The sequence below is a fragment of the Manacus vitellinus genome, unplaced genomic scaffold, assembly GCF_001715985.3.
Source record: "Manacus vitellinus isolate BGI_N305 unplaced genomic scaffold, ASM171598v3 scaffold_33_pilon, whole genome shotgun sequence".
In the NCBI taxonomy this organism is placed as follows: Eukaryota; Metazoa; Chordata; class Aves; order Passeriformes; family Pipridae; genus Manacus; species Manacus vitellinus.
In genome coordinates, this window is record NW_021940478.1 from 4,736,809 (window position 1) to 4,757,803 (window position 20,995).

Consider the following 20,995-nt stretch of genomic DNA (forward strand, 5'->3'; position numbering starts at 1 on the left):
CTATTCCACATGCTATGCATCTCTGACACTCAGTACACCTGGTACGTCTAGCTCGAAGCTCAGAGCTACCCCCCAAGGCCTGTCTCTAAGTAAATCCACACAGAAAACCTGACATCCCCAACCTCATTATTTTCAGACCATGTTGGAAAAATAAGAAAGAAAGAAAGAAAGTAGAGGGGATAGGATATCAGCAATTCATTTCTATCTTTACAGAGACAGCTGATGGATGTGTGGAGATCTGATGCACCAACATATTCTTTGATTAGACATAAGACATGTTCTGCAAACATACCTGAAGAAAATAGATTCCCACTATCTAAAAATTAAAAATCTCCAAGGATATCTCAAAAAAAATAATCAATAAAAAATGAAAACTTGATTAAAAAATACCTGTCAAAAAGATGCTAAAAGGCAACTATATATGCAGAAATATCAGAAAAAAGACATTTTTAAAAAGAGTTAGAAGGCTGGGAACCTTAAAGAAGAAGCAGCACACAGGAATAACATGTTATAGAGACTTATCTCTCTCTATCACTAAACAATCAAACAGCTCAGAAAGAGCTGACTTCTAAATTAAAATAAAAAAAGAAGAATCAGAATATAAAAACCCTGAACAGGAAAACACCCTCAAGCTACACAAACCAGGCAGGTCAAACTTGTTCTCATCTTTTGATGAGGTCAAGTTAATCAGCCACATGTGGCTTGATAGCTTATTTTGTAAATTGCTTCAGCAAAACCAAATCAATGTTTGCTAGCAAGCCTCAGAGCTCTGCTTCTGATTGAACAGTGCTGTGTATCCAGGAAGGAACAACAATTAGAAATATAGTCATCTAACCATCAGTACTCTCTATGGTAACGAGCCAAACCTCATTTTGCTGCAGCTATAATTAATATCCCAACTAAATTTCAAAGCACAGAGCACAGAGCACCTCCAGGCCACAGCCCTCTTGATGAATATTGTTCCATGTTTCATGTGCACCCTCAGTCCAGCAGCTGAAACACATCCTTTTGTCCACGCAACCCTTCTGGAGTAATCACTGGCAGGACCACAGCAGGACACATTTTCAATGGAGCCGTGACATTTACATCAACTGAAAGTCTGTCCTAGTATCTTAGGATGTGTTACATGTCTACAAAAGCTGTTCACTCAAAATGAGCTCCACACTGAAGCTCGTCATTGGATGGCAGGCTGGGTTGAATTGTACTGGAACAGTGGGTTTTGTCTTTCATGATTTGCTACAAGGTCTCAGCTTGCATTAAGATAAAGAAACAATCAGAAAAACATGTGCTCAGGGGTGCCAATCGTGCTGACCCTCAAAATTGCACATCAAGATTTTTAACATAATCACACCCTGAAGAGGACAGGGGACATGAAATAGGCGAGATCAGGTAACAGCACTCCTCAAATGCCACAGCTCCACCACAGAGCAGGACAAGGATGACCCAGCACTGCCTAAAATGACAACAGAAATGAAAGCTGGAAGCGAGACTTAGCCTGCCCATCTGAATTCCAGTTCTGAGTAAACCATCCACACTGCCAGCAAGCACAGAATTGCAGAATATGGTGAGCTGGAAGGGACCCACAAGGATCATGCAGTCCAATTCCCAGCCCTGCACAGGACCATACCCAAGAATCAGGCCATGTGCCCGGGAGTATTGCACTAAAGACTTCAGGTAGAAGAACCAGATCTCTGCGCTGACTGAACCGTGGGACTTGCAATAAGGGGTTTTTTTTTGTAGAGGTTTTTTTTCGGGGGAGTTTTTTGGAAGGTTTTTTAAATCTAATTTCTATAAAGCTATGTAATACAAACATTACCTGGAAGAAATCTCACAAATCGTGGCATGAAGTGATATCTGGGACAGGAAACAGAATCATTTTCAAGTGAAGGACCTTAAATATGAAAAAAAATACAGAAAGTTTATGAACAGCAACATATTTGCCAAAGAAGAAAAAGAGCAACTTTGCTGTAAACGAAATCATTGAATGGTGACTACATTTGATAGGGCCCAAGTCGCAATTCGAAATGTAACGAAACGCACAGCAGAAAGGAACAGAGAGAACTTGCAGTGAAAGCTTTCACATGGACAATTTAAAAGAAACCTACAATAATTTCAAAATAAAAAGAACCAAACAAAACCCCCAGTACTTTTATGTAAAACAGTAATACAAAAAGACTGGTTTATATAATCAATTAATTATTTCACTTAAGCCTTACAGATACAAGCACTGGTTTATTAGCTCCTCCCAATTAGCAGAGTGTTTTTTGTTTACAATAACAAAGAAAATTTCCATGGTACTATTTTGTGCGGGTATTTTTCATTTCCTATTCATCACATAAAGCTTTACATAAAAACAAAAACTAAACCAGTAAGTACCTAGTGTTAAAAAAGAACTATCAGAAGTGGTGATATGAAAGACAACCTGATAACCTGATATTAAAATATCAGGTTATATAGGTGTGATATTTAGCATCACACCAAAGACTACAAAAACGTATTAAACCTGAGTGCTCCTCTGCTTAACTGCAGTGAGTGTAGAGTGCATCTCCACAAAGTCAAGACACTAAGACCTACAGATACTGAAATATAATTCCTTTGATATATTCCTTTTTCTTTAAGACCATGGGAAGTATCATCCACGAAATTCTCCTTTGCTGCAGTCTTCACAGAAACAAGTATTTTCATCTTGTCAAGTCAAAAAACATTCAGCTCTAATGATACGTTATCCCTCCACAGCTGTCTGTATGACACTGCTTTGTAAGTCGACTGTAGAGAAATATGGTATGAGTAACTTGTTTGTTAGCTTGTAAAAATAAGAGAATAGTTGACTTGACACTTTGGCTTTCAAAACACCATGCCTATGATACTCTGAAATATTAAATGTACCGTAATATTTACTGTTTGATTAAAAAGAACAGTTTTGGATTAAAGCAGAAATTTAGTTTTTCTGTGAGAATACAGAGCCAAGTTTGTGCATTTTCATTGCTAAAGAGTTCACACTATTGAACTCTAATACATTTCATCTTCCTGAACAATAAAGTGTTTGTCCCTCTCAAATAAAACTGCATTTACATTGCTATTTTGAGGACCCTTTCAAAGGCAAAGTTACCTTTAAGATTCCAGTCATACAGCTCCAAAATATCTTTGAATAGATATGAAGAGAACAGCTCAAGACCTCTCACACAAAAATTCTGGAAAAACAAATAAACCAAAATTATAATTATATAATACTGTAATACAAATAATGCCACTCATGTATAAATAGAACAGTAAAAAACCCCAGTGTCTTCATATTTGCCAACCATTAGATACTGGGTTTTGGAAACAGTATTGATATCTCTGTGATCATCTACTGTAACATAGTACAGTGGTCTCTTCAGAAAGCATTGTCAAGAAAGAATGGTATTGAAGACTCTTTACTGAATGCTCAAATCAACACTTGAGGCAGAAGTTATAAATCTGCAATAATGTGCCAAGCACTAAAACCATTTTCACCTGAGCAAGCTAAGCAGATGACATATTTCCGAGAAGTATCTTTTTCATAATTCATTTTTCCTACATACTCATTTAAAAGTTTATAAATCATCACCTGTGGTATCATTACCACTTCCATAGCAACATATCAGTGCAACACAAATTGAGGATTATGACCTCAACAGCCAACAGAAGAGAAGGAAAAAAGATGAAAGGGCTAAAAAAACCCCCATTCTTTTCATCAAGTAGGTTAGTCCAGTGAAAGAACTTATAAACCTTCCTGAACAAACGAAGTCAGGCTGGGTTGATATAAATTGTGCATGTATAATATCAGCCATAAATTTCAAACCCAATACCACAATCTCTCTCACAAGAAATCATCAGTACAGATGGTCCACGAATAACACTGTAGCCATTTGACCAGAAGTCCCCAAAACGGTCACTTCCCTATTTCGCTTGGTGGCCATTTGTTGTTTCAGATCAAGATTTGCAAAGAACACGGCAGATTCCCTAACAAGAAATGAATTGCTTTGATCACATTATTCTTTCTGAGGAATTTCAGGGCTGTTGCATATATTTAGATGCTGCTGAGCAACAGAAAAGAGATAACTAGAAAGAAAAATGCAAATATATGTGACTAAATTAAACACCGATCCTATCTTTGTAGTTAATATGCAGGGGTGTTTCTGTACCTACACACGCTGTTCCACAGTAGCAATTTACTTCACAAACTGGCTTCACCAGGGATTAGTTTGTGATAGAAAACCCCACCATAAACAGATTATGAACTGAATGTGCTTTGTTTGTATCCACAGGAAATTTGTTTTGGCAACAGCTTATATTAAGTACTGATAAGCAATCTTCAGAGCTTCAAACTTACAATTAAGTTTCAGCTCTGCCACTGACTTATGTTGTCCTGGCAAACAGGTACCTCCACATATGCCTTATTTTTGTCATCCGTAAGAGAAGGCTAATACCTACCTCAGCTTACAAATAAGAGTACCTGACATATATTGTATATAACTTAAAATGAAAGGAACCTATGGATATAAGCACTTCTTACTATTTGATTTCGATATATGATAGCCTAGGTAGATGGATTTACACTAGTACCTGTGAGTGCAAGTTCCTCTTCAGCCATTAACTCAGAACTCAATCAGTCTCTTAGAGACTTCACAAGTTGGGATACTGAAAAGTTTAATCCATTAAGCACATCAACAATTCTTAACCCACTCTAACTTTTAGACTAATTATCCTTCTTACCTCAGGCATCATCTCCTCAATAAAGTGAATTGTATAGTCAATGTTAAATCTGATTACTTTACACAGAGGAATCTGGAAGGAAAATAGAAATTCAGCATGAAGAACTATACAGCATCAAATATATAGTTAATACAATTTTGTATGCAAAGGAATTACTGTCTACTGAAAAGGGCACTTACTAAAACACCTACTCTGGAGGATCGTGCAAAGAGACAGGGACACAAGCATGTGTGAAGGAAGCACCAGTTCTAACCTCCACCTCGGTAATAACGCAATGCTGACAGGAGGGATGGTAAAGGAAGGTTAAATATTGCCATCTACTGGAAATGAAATTTTCTTCAGAAGCAAAAGTAAACCCGTAAACCTCAGTAAACCTGTATCTTCTCACTTGTATATTTGGAAGTGAATTTGTTGTTGGTGACACAACAAGTCAGATTGATACAGTGGTCTGAAAGCAAGATGTTTTTAGCACACTGCCAATTCTGTTAGCTATACTGTCTTAAAATGTGGTTTTAAAGCAACACCACATAAGAACTTCAGGATAAACTTACAGGTTTATACCAGTTTCATCCAATAAGTACTCTGAGAAGTTCATTCAACTAACTAGCAAGACAAACATCTAATTCCTTTTTTTCATCTTTGAAGAAGGTTTCTTTGTGGTCACAGTTTGAAGATGCTGCTTACCACAATTAGTCAAGACAAAACCTGAGACCCACTAGCAGAACTGTCTTTCTCCTGTCCACACAGTGCTGGTAAGATGTTCGTAACATACATGTATTGTTGTTTTAGAGAAGTTTGGCTTCAGGGCAGAAATAGCATACCTTCTAAACAAACCCCAAGACGTAGCAATGAACATACTTACGTTTGTTAGTGGAGCATGTGCAAACATTGAGAACCCTTCAAAGATATATTCATGGTCATCATACTCAATAACAGTAGGTCTGTCTGTCTTAAAAAAGCAAACAAAACCACCACAGAGTAAGCAAGAAGTACTACTACTTTTGTCACTGAAAACAAAATTAGAGTCCTAGTTAGAATTATTTATGAAGTACTTACTAAGAAGTTTGTGGGAGGCGACACAGTAATTCGGTAGTGGTATAGTCTTCCAGCATTATTGGTCATGGGGCGACACGGTTTAATGGGCTTAAAGAAAGAGATAAGTAGAACTATATGTAGAGTCAAGGCAAATTTAGATTAAAAGAGAGAATAAAGCATTTCTAATAGCCATGAAATATGAATTAGGAAAAATTAAATAAAAGCAGGTAGTCATAATTAATCGTTCTGGGGAGAGGGAAAGTGTGGCCTTATCTACACTTTCACTTTCAGAAATACTTTTAATGCTACTCAAAGGCAAAAAAAGGTGAAAAATATTGCTGTATTTTGTTCATTTTCCATTTGACTCTCCACCTTTCTTACAGACCGCAGTTAGTTGTTTACAAGCCAGGCTAATTTCCTCTTCTGTACAAATTTGTTGCAGGAAACATATTTTTAAAAGTTTACAGAGGAACCTGGACTTCACATGGTAAGGTCTTAAGGTACATTATCAAAACAGACAGGTATCAGCTCATCTGCTTGGGGTAAATCTGAGACCTGAAGAGAAGGGACTACTCTATCACCACAGAGGCAGCTCCAGTAACCCCGCTCTGTTTCCCAGCTTGTCATGCCTGACTATAAGGTACAAAGGTAGCCAGCTCTCCATGCACTCTGGTGCAACACCAGACACCCGGGATTCTTGTTTCCTGACTTTTTCTGAAGCAGTTCTGTGTAAAGACCTAAAACTCCTCAACAGTCAGACAAAAACTGTTTTTCATATGCCCTACATCCATTTTGTTGCAGTCTGGAGGCTGTCACCAGCCTGTTCAAAATACATCTGTCTGCATAGGAAAAAAAAAAACAAAACCACTGCAGTGAGCAGGGTACTACTCTAAACAGTGCTACAAAAGTTAGCCTGATGGCAATGGCAAGACAGTTATACCACTAGGCTGCTCTGGACACTTCGAAAAACCTATCCAGTAAGTAGGGTGATTACACAGGCTGTTCAACCCCAAAGTAAGCTTCTCACGCTGCAAAACAACAGTTACACACCAGCTAGTTTAAAGTTAGGCAGTTTCTTCTGCAGGACAATGTAAAAATCACTATATTCTGGAGATTTTCTGAAACCTCAGATTCCCCGATGGCCTTGCTCCAGGGAGCAGCTGCCTTCATGCAACAAGTTTTATTTTTATATATATATATTCAAATATATTTTTTATATTTTTTTTCTCCTCCTTTTATCCCTCCTTCTCTCTAAGAAACACACTAGAGATAATGAGTTGAGGAACTGATCCTGAACTAAAGTGATTTCTAGTAAGCTTCAGACCAAAGCCATTTTTCCAAACTCGATAATTTCACAGAAACATGCATAACTCCTTTAGTTGCAGAGAAATAAAAGACTGTTTCAGTAAATATATGTAAGAAGGCCTACCAAAAAATAAATGCTTCAAGAAAATGTACAACAATAAATTGTAAAATCTACATGCTAAGGCAAGAACACCTCCTGACAATCTTTGTGCTCCTTTCAACAGCAGAATTACTATTTAGTTTTCCTTTTAAAGTAATCACTTCACAAAGCAGGCCCTTCACAACCTACTCATACACCTGAAGATAGTAGAACTTCAATCACAAGATCTTTTTTATTAAAGCAATTGTGTTTCAGAAACTTAAAAAAACCCCAAACATAGAACTAAACAAACACAGGCAAAAGTTTTCCCTAGTTTTCAGATTTCATTACCAGTATTGCATTTTAAATATGAGGTTACACAACTAAGTGATTTAAAGTTGCACAGGAGTTTTTTACTTAGCCTGTAAATCACGGGGAAAAAACTCAAATCAACCCAATTAGGAATTTACAGCAGTAAGTTTGTATTCATAATTGCAATTTTTAGAATTACTAATACCTCTTCACCAGGATAAATGCCATGTCTTATTCCTGTTCGTCGAGCTTTAGCACTGCACTTGCACAAAGGTCCATCATTCATCTGTCAAAAACAAAATGGGATTCTGTTTTCTTGAAAGTGGTTTTGGAAAAGTATGTTGGTTTTAATGCCCAGAGTGCTCATGCTTCTAAAAGCCTGTCATGCTTAGATTAAGTGGATGTTCTTAAGCCAATAAAACTGAAAACAGTATAGACTAATGTAAGAGAACTGCACAATAGCATTAGAACTTTATCACTGTTTCAGAAGCACAAGATGGAAACCAACACTTTCAGCAGAATTCTACCTCTCTGCTATCACATACATCTTTTCCATTTCCTATACATACAAACAGCACGCTGCCTGTCTAAAATAAAATTCAGGTCCTAAACATGCATGTGCCAATATTTACATGCTGAAATCTCAACATTGAAACAGTTCCACTAAACTCACTGACTGAAAATCCACCTCCAATTAAGCCCTCTGCCATGGGACAAGGCAGAGGGTACTTTAAAGAACTAATGGGACCACTTCAAATCCAAACTGTGAACAGATCAGTAAAAAAGATAAAGGGGGAAAAATACCACTTCAGTATTCTATATGGGTGCATCAAGTAGTTATACCAAAAAGAGCCAATGCACATATTATAAAGCTAGTGTCTTTCTTTTTGTTTTTATGACCAAGATCAATGTATACTATCAATTACTGCAACACCCTAAAGCTTTCTGCTTTTAACATTATGTTCGCTGCAGAAATACAACGAAAGATGCCAAGAACCAAACCAGAGAAACAAATTAAGTTCCCAACCCCAGGTTTTAATCCAAGTTTGAATCTAAGAACTTGAACTTTTTTCAACTTAGGGAAAAAAAAAGCCAATAACCCTGCAACGCAATACAAAAACCGCAGAACTTTTCACACTTTTACAAGCAGTCCGAAAACATAAATATCACCCATGGTGGGGCTAAATAACATCATCACACAACAGATATAATGTGAAGACACCACAGGAAGCAAGAACCACCGAACTGCTGCTAATGTTAGTTTTAGGCAGTTAGGATAGGGACAGAAGTTTTGAGTTCTGATGTTAATTCTCTGAATGTTCACCTCAGTTTAGTTTCTTAAGACTGGTATGTACAAAGGAATGTAAGAAGCAGGGCACTTTACTTCGACACCTTAAGTCACACAGTCTTAACAATGCAGTGACATGAGAGCTTGTTGTTCACACTTTTTTTCCCTGCACTCTGAGACCCTTGAGGAAAGTACAGGCTCAAAGAAAGTGAAGCATGGTTACAGGTAAAAGTGTACTTCCTCATTGGCTTAGACAGCCACAAAAGAGAAGAGAGTTAAAAATGCAGTCAACAGTTAATTGCTCATCAGTCCTCCAAAACTAAGGGCCTACAGAGGCTATTTAAATAATCATCACTTATTTTCAAAAATCTCATCCTTATTTCTTAGAATTGTTCAGCACTAATATTGCCTCTGTTATATTAAATGCACAGACCAAAGCTGAGAGATATATGAAGTACTTGTAGGGCCCAGGACTTGAGAAGCAAGTCAGATACATATATACCTTGTCCCTCATGACACTGCTCATGGAAAAAAACCACAGAAGAGTAATCATGAAGTGATGATAAAATGATATTGAAAGATCACAAATTTACACAGGCAATGCCTTCTAACTTTCTCTGACCAACAGGGCAGCAAAAACAAGCAGATAATGCTTGCAACGAAAAGGCCACTGTGGTGGCATTGGATTTAACAATTTATTTTCTGGCAACTGGCAGCATTGCTGGAGATTATCCAAAATGACAAACAAACTTCTCAGATTGAAGGGTTGGCAAGATGCATCCTACATATCTAGTTCTATGCCAGACAGAGTACTTGTACAAGTCAGTGCATTCCTGTTTTATTTTGTCGTAGCTAGAAAGCATTTTGGCATACTAGATAAATACCTATGCAAATTTCAAATGTTTTCAAATAAAATCTACTCAGAAGTAATACAGCACTGACAAGCTCACCATGATCCAATTTCAGCCCTTTCAAGAAAGATGAAGAGGTAATCTCAAGAAAGTTTTTGGGAAAGAGTTTTTGAGCAGGAAACTCATATACTAAACATTCCTGAATCTATTCATTCTACAGTTATTTCACTTTTTTTTTTAGCTAATATTCTGCTTAGAACATTACTTTGAAGTGTGCCCAAGAGCTACACCATTTTTATAGTTAAATATCTAAGCAGTTCGCTACTTTTGTTTTCCATACAAATAAAAATAGCTAGCTATGCTCAATCAATTTTTTTTTTTAACTAGAAGCATAAATACGAATCTGTAATAGAATATTCAACAGACCTTTGAATTACCACAGTGGCAATATGCATTGCAGTATCTCTTCACATTATGATTTGTTGCACACTAAACTCATGCATCATACAAAGTGCCAGAAAAATAAATTTACCGAGATGCCACTTGACAAGGAGAGAATAGACTGTAAAATATTTATCTAAGAAAGATGAAGATGGTGAATTTGCAAACAAAAGCTAGTCTTCTATGCAATGTTCAAAACAACACTTCATGAGCTCAGCAATTACGTTTAACGAGAACTACAATCTCCACGCAATTACAAAAGAACCGCTACACAAGAAATTAGAACCATTAACTGCATATTTAAAACATTATTTATCATTACAAGCTGAGAGCTTCAAGGTGAATTTATAAAGGACATAAACATGTTGCCTTTTCTCCATCACAGAATTCATTCGTATACCTTTATCTCAGGGCTAAGAGGACAACATTAGCACACTGTTAGCAATTAAGGCTTTATTAACGCTGCCAGACATGATTCCAACTGAACAATCCCCATGATTAATTAGCTGGAACCATACTCTTGAAATCAAAAGTGAAGTGCTTTGAAGATGAGAGAGAAAAGGGAAAAGGGGGTAAAGAAAGCATTTTGAAATAGATGCCACCTGGCATGTTTGACAACAAGGCAGAATTTTTGGTCTATGGGGAGAATGACTTTTGGACACACAGCACTTTTTCCTCTCACCGTACCTGCCCTGGATCGTTGTACCACAGTTCTTCATGGAGACGATCAGGGTGTGCTTTTTTACGCTTAATTTCTGCAATGACGTCAATAACATCTGAATCCGAACTGCTAGAGCAGCTGCTGTCATCTTCAGAGTCACACTCTGACTCACTGGAGCTCTCTGGTTCACACAGTAGAAACAAATACAGCTGAAAAACACTTACACATGCTCCCTTCTCTGTAGCAATGCACTCTCTAACATGACATATCTAATCGTGGCATACTCAAAAGTTAAAGTTGTGAATGACACTCGCACTAAGAAAAAGATGGACAGCAACTCTATTTTTAATTAAAAATGACAAAAAATGCTGTAGATATTAAATACCTATAAGAAGAGCACCTGTTTGCACACATGAGAGAATGTTGTTTGGCTGCCCAGGAGCACCACTGATAAGTCACAGAAAACCAATTTCAATTACTTGATGTTAAAGATTTTAGAGCTATAACCAACAAAAGTATTACTGTAAAGTTAAAAAAGCACATACAAAAAAAAAAGAAAAAAGAGAAAGAAAAAAGAGAAACAAACACACATAAGGTCACTAGCACAAGCTAAGCAGAACCTCTTGTTTGGAAGTTAATTCTTCTTGCTATGAGCAAAATGCTTATGTCTAGTTTCATTTTACCTAAAAATGGTCCTGTCTGTAGCAGGATATTGTCTGTTTAAGTGTTTTTGAAACAACACATATGTATAGAATTATTACAGAATATGTACTGTCAGACTCATTTTTCAAAATCAATTCTTTCTAATAAATCCATTAACACATATTAGAAACCACAGGCAAGAAGAAAACCTGGAATTTAAATAATTTAAATAATTTAAATAAATGCTTTCATAGCCAACGTATATACTAGGATGCAAGAAAGGTTTATTATTCTTGCAGTAAAACACATTTCTTCCATTTCTAAGTTTTGACTTAAGAAAAAATATATAATTACAGTTAGTGCTTTGAAATACTGTGAAACTATGGTTCAAAATACCCGTACTTACTGAATACAAGACTCCCCTTAGTTAAAAGAAAAAGGAGAGAGAAAAAATGAGAGAATACCACTAGTAAAATATTTCCCTTCTTTTTTTTTTAAGATGCATTTTTACACAGTTCATAATTTGGCACAAAGTGTTATTAAAATATGTCCTTGGAATGTATGGTCAGATATACTCAGCTGAAACTGAGTTTTCTCTAAACGTGTGCATGCGTGTATCACTACAAATATTCACAAAGACTTCAATGTTAAAAGTTCTCTGATATACAACTGGTTATTGTTTAAATCTAATTTCAGGTGCAAAATGAGCACAGGACCTGTGAGACTAAGCTGGAGTTCTGAAAGACCAACGCAGAACTTCTGGATTTCACATACTGAAATCACAAAGTTATAGAATGATTTGGGTTGGAAGGGACCTTAAAGATCATCTAGTTCCAAACCCTCTGCCATGGGCAGGGACAGCTCCCACTAGATCAGCTTGCTCAACGTCCCACTCAAGCTGGCCTTGAACACTGCCAGGGATGGGACATTCACAAGTTCTGTGGGCAGCCTGTTCCAGTGCCTCACCACCCTCACAGTAAAGAATTTCTTCCGTAATCAGCCTTTCATGATCTAAAAGTGTTCCTGGAGCGCATTGCTATCTCACTACAATACACAATTACTGCTAACATGAGGCAGAACAGAGACAGCATTTACTGAAGTACAAAATAAGACAAACTACAGAAGCATGGCTGTAGGAGAAGCTGGCACAGATACCGAGTCATCCCAGGGGACCAGTGAAGACACAGAGCTTTCAGGTCCTCCAAAAATACTGGAAAAAGAACCACAAAGAAATTGCTCTTGGCCCAATCATCCATTTTAGCCTGAAGCAGCAGGCTTTCTTCCTGCAGAGTTCTGAGAAAGTGAGGGCTTTACACAGGTATGTTCAAGTTAGCAGTTTTGTGCTTGATTCATCTACATGAAAAAACACCTCCTAAAACCCCCTACAGTTAACTTTTCTAGTGATTCTTGAATGAATTCAAATATATGCAAATTTTCTGTTAAAAAAAAAGTTAAAAAAATGGTTTTCTTTACTAAAGTGAATTCACATTTTATTTCATCAGTGTTTATTTTTTCTCATCTTGACTGTATCCTTTTACACCATCAGCATGTATTTAACTATGCCATTATGTCGGTATTTCAACTTTAAAAATTACATATAAAAAATTCTAAAGAGTTACTAAGCTGAGATATGAGAGTCTGAAGCAGCTCATCTGGTAAACACAAAGCATCAGTTAAGAAGCAAGTCCAACAGAGTATCTAAATTACTGTGTCTACGAATTTCCTGAACTAAAGCAACTGACTAAAAACACACTACGAAACACTGAAATGCTGGAAGTATGAAAGGAAGAGCCAACAGTTCTCACAAAACTAAATAAGAAAAATAGCTTTCACTGACTTCTGAGTAGACGAATTAATATAAAAATCTATGTCCCACTAATTCAACCACTATTTCCCCAATAAATGATGCTGCTAGCAGATGTATTTCACTGCAAGATGATCCATATGGGTGGCACACGACAATGCAGATAAAGTATGTTATGTAAACAGATGCATAAGTCTGATAATAGTAAGGAGAGTTGCACAACAAAAGTACAATCCAGAAGAAAGATTCGGTGACATAAAAAGCAGACCTATGAGTTTATCACCACTACTCTTTCTTAAATTTTAGAAATATAAGACCAGGAGCTCCTCAAAGCCTCTCATGTACCATTCTCTGGACTATCTGATCATGCTCAGGGTGCTTTTATGCCATGGAAGAAACCAGCATACAGTAGTGCTGGATACTCTCCATTTTCCCCTAAGCTTTCCGGGTAAAGAATCTAGCTCTACTTCAGCCAAAAGCTAGAAAAAAATTCCCATGGATACGCAACACAAAGGAGGGATTTTAAAAAAACAGATTAACCTACCAACATTATTAAATACACACAACTACCAAAACAGGTTAACTAGAGATTACTCCGTTTCTCCTGAGCTTTGTCATCATTTCAGCCTACCTAAATCTTCATCCAGCTTGGTCTTTGGTGGCTCCCACGGTGGCCTGGCTGCTTTGGCCTTTGCCTGTCGCTTTCCTAACTCCTCATCAAATTTTTCATACAGATCTCGGAGCTTGCTTGTTCCTACCACAGTAGAGTCCCCCTGTCAATAAAAAAAATCAGAGCAACAACAAAACAAAACAATACAGTGTTGAAATAGCACATGAACACAACATGTAGCAGCATTTCTGAAGAAAAGCAAGGGGGGGGGAAAGACAGATCTATGTAGTTCAATGAAACATGGAAATACCTATTAAGATTTCAGCATACCATTACATTGCTTCACTAAGTGAACTAGCAGGAAAATTACCTCCTTTGCTAGTATAACATTTCTCCAAGATTGTGGGAATACATGGTGCTTGAGGTATCTTTGCTCAAACACAGGTACAATGGGGAAAAAATAATCTTTCCCTCCTGGAGACAAAAAAAAAGTAGCCCTGTTCCATGTACCACTAATCTGAATGTTGACAGATAGAAGAAACTGAGGAAAATAGAGAATAGCACCAACATATAAAGCCCCTAACAGGGTTAAAAGACTGAGATGACTGGGGGAAGAGAAGAATTAAATTACATAAAACATGATCGGGATGAAGGGTTCATATTAATCAAGTAATCAAATAATCAATAACAGACCATGTAAAGCAATTTTAAAGTTCTCACAAACATACCACTTGATCCATGGGGTCATTGGAATAATAGCTTTCAGAATGGGTGCAGCGAACCCAGACAGGCTTAAGTAACTCCTCATCTTCCTCTTCATTTTTTTCAGATGCATTCTCCTCTGATTCTTTGTCTTTGACAGCAGTATAACTTTTCTCTTTGCTGGAGCTCTGGTTCTCAGACCACCTTTCTCTGTCCTCCTCCCATCGCGGTCTCTTTCTCTCTCTGCTTGGAGATCGGCTTAATGGGAGAAAGCAAGCAAAAGCAATTCTCTTTATTATTTTAACAGTCACAGTTTTATAATGAAAAACAGTTTGCTTCAGATCAGTAGATCATTCTATCATACAAGTTGCAGCAAAATCCAGTTGCCTTTCCTGTTTTTAACTTGCACCATAAAGAGTAGAATAGCACTTTGTAGTTCTGATGTACTATAAAAATTACTTAAAATTCGAAGCGCTTTTTTATTTTAAATCTTACTCAAGAATAATATATAATAATAATAATATATATGAAAATATATATGCCATCTTAGATTAAAATACTTACTAGTGTTCTAGGTGAATTTATTTTAATTTTGTTCCAAAGTTAGAAACTCATCAGTAAAAACTAAAAGTCACATCACTCACAACTAAAAGTTACAGTAAGAACTTTTAATACATAGCCCACAAAATATTTGCATGACAAAAGACTTGGGGTTTTATTAGAAGGATTATACAGAAGCCACACTTCTGTTACTCTAACACTCTGCATCCCTGTGAACAACACAATTTGTGACAGTCCTTATGAATTGCAAGAGTAATGCTTTCAAAAGATGAATTAGGAAAAATACCTATTTTTTTCATCTCCTCTACCTATAAAACCAATAATGTTGCACTGATTTCAGCTCTCCAGCATTCAGAAGGAGCACCAAGAAAAACCCCTAAAAGATAATCTAAAGATAGAATGACTTTAAATAATTATGGCACTTTACAGACTGGAAAGAGATGTAAGAGGAAGTCTTTAGGACACAGCAGTGAAAGTCTCTCTCCAGAGATAAATCCTGTTTCTAACTCTACAAGGTCTTGAGACAGCTGACATTTGCATGTATAAATAGATGGTTATAAATTTAAGACACTCAGGTCTTCTGAGTTTAAAAGCAGGTACATATGCGTACACAAAACCGCACGAGTGGATGCACAGAGCCTCAAATACTCAAGAGACCATATGCAACCTCCCTTACCTTCCTGCTCTCTTGTAATCTTTTTTGTAGGATCTGTCTGGTGATGGTGATCTTCTGCTGTCACGGTGCCTATGCCTCTCTCTCTCCCGCTCCCTTAGAAAGTATGAAAAATAAGTTAAATGAGAAATCTGGAATTTCATACGTTCCATACCTGAAATGTGCACAAAAGCAGTCTGAGATCACGTTACGAAAAGTGATATCCACATGCTGACTGCTAAAAATGCAGATATTCTTGACGCTGACGACCAAGAAATTTGCAAAGGACGGTCACCCATCCATCTCCTCCGCCTTTGTCATAAAGCCATCTATCTCAATATGACAGTTAATTCATACCATGCAGAGGCAACCTCTATGAATTCAACACAGGTCTTGTTACCATCTTCCTCTTCTCCGATTATGAATGGAAAAGGGTAAGATACTGCATCTTTAACCATTCCGAAAGCCTCAAGAAAGGGACAAAAAAACCCATCCCATGCACAAAAGCTTTGTAAGCACAGTAGTCACGCAAGTGTTTGAAGTAAGCCCTCTCTTCTTTACAGCCACCTCAAGCATACACAAAAAAATGGACAGATACAGACAATCTGCATGATCCCAAAACTATGACTCTCATCTACAAGACTCAGCTTGCACATATGCATAAAGTATTTGATAACACATACATACTTTTGGGGCAAAAGAGCTTTAAATTAACTCAAGGCTTGAGGAAGAGTGCCTGGAAAGCTGCCCAGTGGAACAGGAGATGAGGATGTTGGTCACAGCCAGCTGAATATGAGCCAGCAGTGTGCCCAGGTGGCCAAGAAGGCCAAAGGCATCCTGGTTTGTATTATAAATAGTGTGGCCAGCAGGACTGGGGCAGTGACTATCCCCCCGTACTCGGCACTGGTGATGCCACATCTTGAGTTCTGTGTCCAGTTTGGGCCTCTCACTACAAGAAAGACATTGAGGAGCTGCAGCATGTTCAGAGCAGGGCAACAGAGCTGGTGAAGGGTGTGGAGCACAAGTCATATGACGAGTGGCTGAGGGAGGTGGGGTTGTTTAGCCTGAAGAAAAGGAGGCTCAGGGAGGATCTTACTGCTCTCTACAACTACCTGACAGTAAGTTGCAGTAAGGTGGGGGTCAGTCTCTTCTCCCAAGTAACAAGTGACAATGAAAGGAAACAACCTCAAGTTGCAGCAGGAGAGATTTCATTTGGATATTAGGAAAAATTTTTCCACTGAAAGGGTTGTTGAGCACTGGAACAGGCTTCCCAGGGAAGTGGTGGTATCACCAGCCCTGAAGGCATTTAAAAGAGATGTAGATGTGGCAGTTAGCATCACAGTAAAGTGGTAGAGTTGGCAGCATTAATAAAGGGTTGGACTTGATGACCCTAAGGATGTTTTCCAAGCTAAATGATTCTATGAAATTATTGTATACATTAGGCAGGAAAGATCACACAGGCAGTTTTCATACTCTGCTAACAGCTGACAACTTGTTAGTCCACCCAACTGTGGATCTATTGTGAGACAGAAACTTCATGATAAATCCCACAATAAGCAGTGCACACTCCTCCATCTGAATGATGTCGACACAGCCTACAACTGTCCCACTTCCTTTAACAGGTTTATGGTAATGTTCACTTCACTTCGATCTTCTCTCGAGATCACAGGCTGGCTTGCTGAGGTCTTCACCCTGAACAGAATCACACAGGCAGGTCTTTCCATCAGACCTGAGTACTGGCTACCTCGTGAGCTAGAGGGAAAAACAAGGGTGAGGGAAGAACACTGGTGCAAACAAATACTATGAGGCAACAATGACATCTCTCCCCCTGCAGGCAGAAAATACCTCAAGTTACCTGTTTCGCTCGTAACTTCTGTGATGAGGCGATATCCTTCCTCTGTCATAATCTGTCCGGTGCCGACTGCTCTCCTGCCTCCTCCTATCTGGACTCCGGCCTCGATCCCGACGGTCCCCATGGTTAGCAGACCGATGCCTGTCCCCGTGGATGTGACCGTGTTCACGATGTCGGTGCTCATCATAGTGCTTGCTCCTGTCTGGAGACCGCCGATCACTTTGAGGCTTCTCTCCCTGGTACTGACCCGTGTGCCGAAAATGGCTGCTGCCACCACTGCTGTTGGCAGTGCTGCTCTGGAAGGAGCCAGAGTTGTGCTGATAGCTGTTGAAGCTAGGTGGTGGGAACGACTGCTGGGAGTATCCCGTGGAGTACACAGGTTGGTAGTTGACCTGCTGTGGCATGACTGGTGGGGGAGGAGGGTGCGGTACTGTGGGAGGAGGCATCATGTATGGAAAGGTGCTTTGTCCAGCAGGAGTTCCTGGCACAGGGGTGTTGCTAGGATTTGGCACTGGTGGTGGAGCAGGAGGGAAACATGGAGGCACTGGGAAGCTCTGCCTCATCTGATGGTTAGGAAATGGTGGCCTCATGGGACACTGGCTGATGGGATTTTGTGTGGAAGGGGGCACTGGAGGAGGATAGGGCACAAAGTCTGGCCTGGGAGGCATGTAACCATTGGCTGGAGGGTTTGAATAGGTTGTTGGAGGGGCAGTTTGCTGGTCATACTGGTACTGTATGGAGGGCTGCTGTGGGTGAAGCTGCCGTAGGTTCTGAGGGCGGTAGGTCTGCGTTGAAGTTCTTGCTCCTGGTCCCCCTTGACCACGGGGACATCCTCGTCCAGAATGGAAAGACATGGCTCACCTTTAATGAGGAAAGTAAAAGTCCAGTGTCACACAATTTTTGTAAGATGTCCTTACTGCATTTGCAGGAACTAATCCTAAAATGCTGAAACTATAGTTTTTGCAGTTTCCTTTAACAGAAGCAGTAAACAATGTCCACCAACTTTCACTGGGAGCTTTGTGCTCCTCAGACCTCTAGTACAGGTCATTTATGTCTCTTTGATTCCTTTAAGCCTCTAATCCATGAATGCACTCTACAGTCTTTCTACCAAAGCTGGACCATGCTTTCTGACTTAGAGCAATGTTAATTTCAAAAAACTATTGATATGATGACTGGTCAAGGATTCAAGCACCTCTACTAGTACTTAGAAACTCTGACATAAAAACCTCAGATACCCCACACCGAAGAAACCACTCATTATTAATAATTGCAGTTGTCATCCAAAGTTGCATAAAAAGGAGTTCTTTGTAGAACACAATTCTAAACTTTGGGCAGAATGACGTGACTAACGCTCCATTGCAAGTTACCTGGTCTAACAAATCACGTAAACTTTAAATGAGATAGTAGTAATTTACATTCACAACTGAGTCCCCAATTTACTAAAGGACTAAATTCAACAGACCCTTCAAAAAATTTTAAGTGAGGTAGGTATATTTTTGTTGAATGTGAATCTTACAGGTTACAGAAAACAATTTTGTGTAGTCTATGCTATTCCTTCATTTTCATTGAAATAAATGGTTCCAAAGAAATCCCTCAGCTGCCCTCTTGGCCTTGTTACCTTTCAGGAATTGCCACTGCTTCAAGAAGGCTTAAGTGTTGCTCAAAGCTACGCATGTATTTAAGGCATTGTATTAATGTTTATAAATGAAAACCACCGTGCTTCATCAGTTAAAATTGATTCTTTAATTACAATGTTAAGTTTCAAAAACTGAAAAAAGGGGGAAAAAACCACTTTATGGTTGGAATAGAGGGAGAGGGAAAAAAATTAGCTAAGCACCCACAGAACTGAAATCCTGTTTTCCATAAAGGGAAGTGAGAGAAAGAAAGGGAAGACACAGACAATTGGAAAGATCACCAGAAACACAAAGCAAAGCCTCCCTTTTAATGAGGCTTTCCTGATGGTGAAGTACATGCACAGAACATTCTCCCACCTGCTATAGTGCAACATGGCCAACCTGGACTGCTCAGAGCACTACCCTCAGCTGCACTTCGGTGCCACTGCAGCAAAAGATGTAGCTCTTGCTGAGAGAAAGCAGACAACTTCTGGTGAACTGCAGGGAGAAAGGAAAAGAGGGGAAAAGTACTGACATCAAAGAGGAGGAATCAAGAGGACCCTAAGACTCTCCTTACATATGCAGGGTTTATTGGAAGCCTCTGGAATTGGTGGCAGTGATATTCATTCCCTCTCCAGAACAATCAAATGCCAAAGTAAGTGAGAATCCCACACTTCTAGGAAGCAGCAGCCACAATGGTATAAAGTCATTTGTGCCTTTCAGTCAGCCTGTACCTGCTCAGTACCCTCCAACTTTGTAAAGGCTCTCAAAAAAAAAAAAAAAAAAACAGGGGGAAAAAAGTCAACTTCCATTATTTCATACAGCAATAGTGCAACCTTCTGTTATTAATAATTCCGTTGCATTACATACTGAATCAATTTTGCTTTAGTTCTCTTGTCATGCTCTTACACAGCTCATGCTTGTAACAGTAAACTGTTTCAGACTTTGCTAACATTTACATACATATTTTATTTAAACAGGCTGAGTTAAACCCTTAATTAAAGCAAAGGTCACTGTACCACAGTGCCTTGTCTTTAAGTGTGTTTCTTTTTAATATGTCATAGCATTCAAAGAACAGGTTTTCTTTATCAGCTCTCTTAAATAGGCTCTAAGATCTCCTCAACATCAGAGAACTGCTTTGCTTCTACCACCTTAATTTCACTCCTTCAGAATGCACAGAATCACAGCTGGAAAAAGAAATTCAAAAAACACAAGAAACTATTTTAAATTACTGAATTAAAGATCCCTCTGCTGCAAACTCTAGTCACATCCAATTTTTACTTAAAGTTAGGTAAGTACAAAAACATCAAAAAGCACAAACTCCCCTTTTCCTGTCACCTAGAAGAGGAAATGTACTGCACTGGTGGGGGCCGTTGCACATTAAAACAACACTGGTTCCCTAAAAAAGACTGAACAAACTCGCTTCTCCCTGACGACACACCTCTGACAGCAACAGGGCACCGACACATCTTGAGCAGACTGAGAGGGGACCTCTTCAATGTCTCTACGTATCTAAAACGGGGGTGTCAAGAGGATGGAGCCAGGCTCTTCTCGGTGGTGCCAAGCAACAGGACAAGAAGCAATGGGCAGAAATTGATGGACAGGAAGTTCCACCCGAACACGAGGAAGAACTTCTTAACTCTGCAGTGACCGAGCACTGGAACGGACTGCCCAGGAGAGCTTGTGGAACCTCCCCCACTGGAGATATTCAAGAACCATCTAGACGCAATCCTGTGCCATGTGCTCTAGGACGACCCTGCTTGAGCAGGGAGCTTGGACCAGATGACCCACTGTGATCCCTTCAAACCTGACCCATCCTGTGACTCTGTGACACCCGTCCTCCCGACTGC

The 20,995-nt window shown here is 38.9% G+C and overlaps 1 protein-coding gene across 1 annotated transcript in view; it reads right to left on the minus strand.

Annotated features, from left to right (window-relative positions):
• The window catches only part of DROSHA (drosha ribonuclease III), a 68,896-nt gene extending 49,268 nt beyond the window's left edge, over positions 1–19,628 (minus strand). The window contains exons 1-12 of the mRNA XM_018076879.2: positions 19,524–19,628; positions 17,536–18,393; positions 15,705–15,797; positions 14,494–14,725; positions 13,787–13,928; positions 10,736–10,890; positions 7,674–7,754; positions 5,794–5,880; positions 5,600–5,686; positions 4,738–4,809; positions 3,110–3,191; positions 1,817–1,891 (exon numbers count right to left, since the gene is read on the minus strand). Coding sequence (XP_017932368.1) covers positions 1,817–1,891; positions 3,110–3,191; positions 4,738–4,809; positions 5,600–5,686; positions 5,794–5,880; positions 7,674–7,754; positions 10,736–10,890; positions 13,787–13,928; positions 14,494–14,725; positions 15,705–15,797; positions 17,536–18,386 — 1,957 coding nt within the window. The 5' untranslated portion in view covers positions 18,387–18,393; positions 19,524–19,628. The remainder of the gene's footprint in view (positions 1–1,816; positions 1,892–3,109; positions 3,192–4,737; positions 4,810–5,599; positions 5,687–5,793; positions 5,881–7,673; positions 7,755–10,735; positions 10,891–13,786; positions 13,929–14,493; positions 14,726–15,704; positions 15,798–17,535; positions 18,394–19,523) is intronic.
• Positions 19,629–20,995: the final 1,367 nt, after the last annotated feature.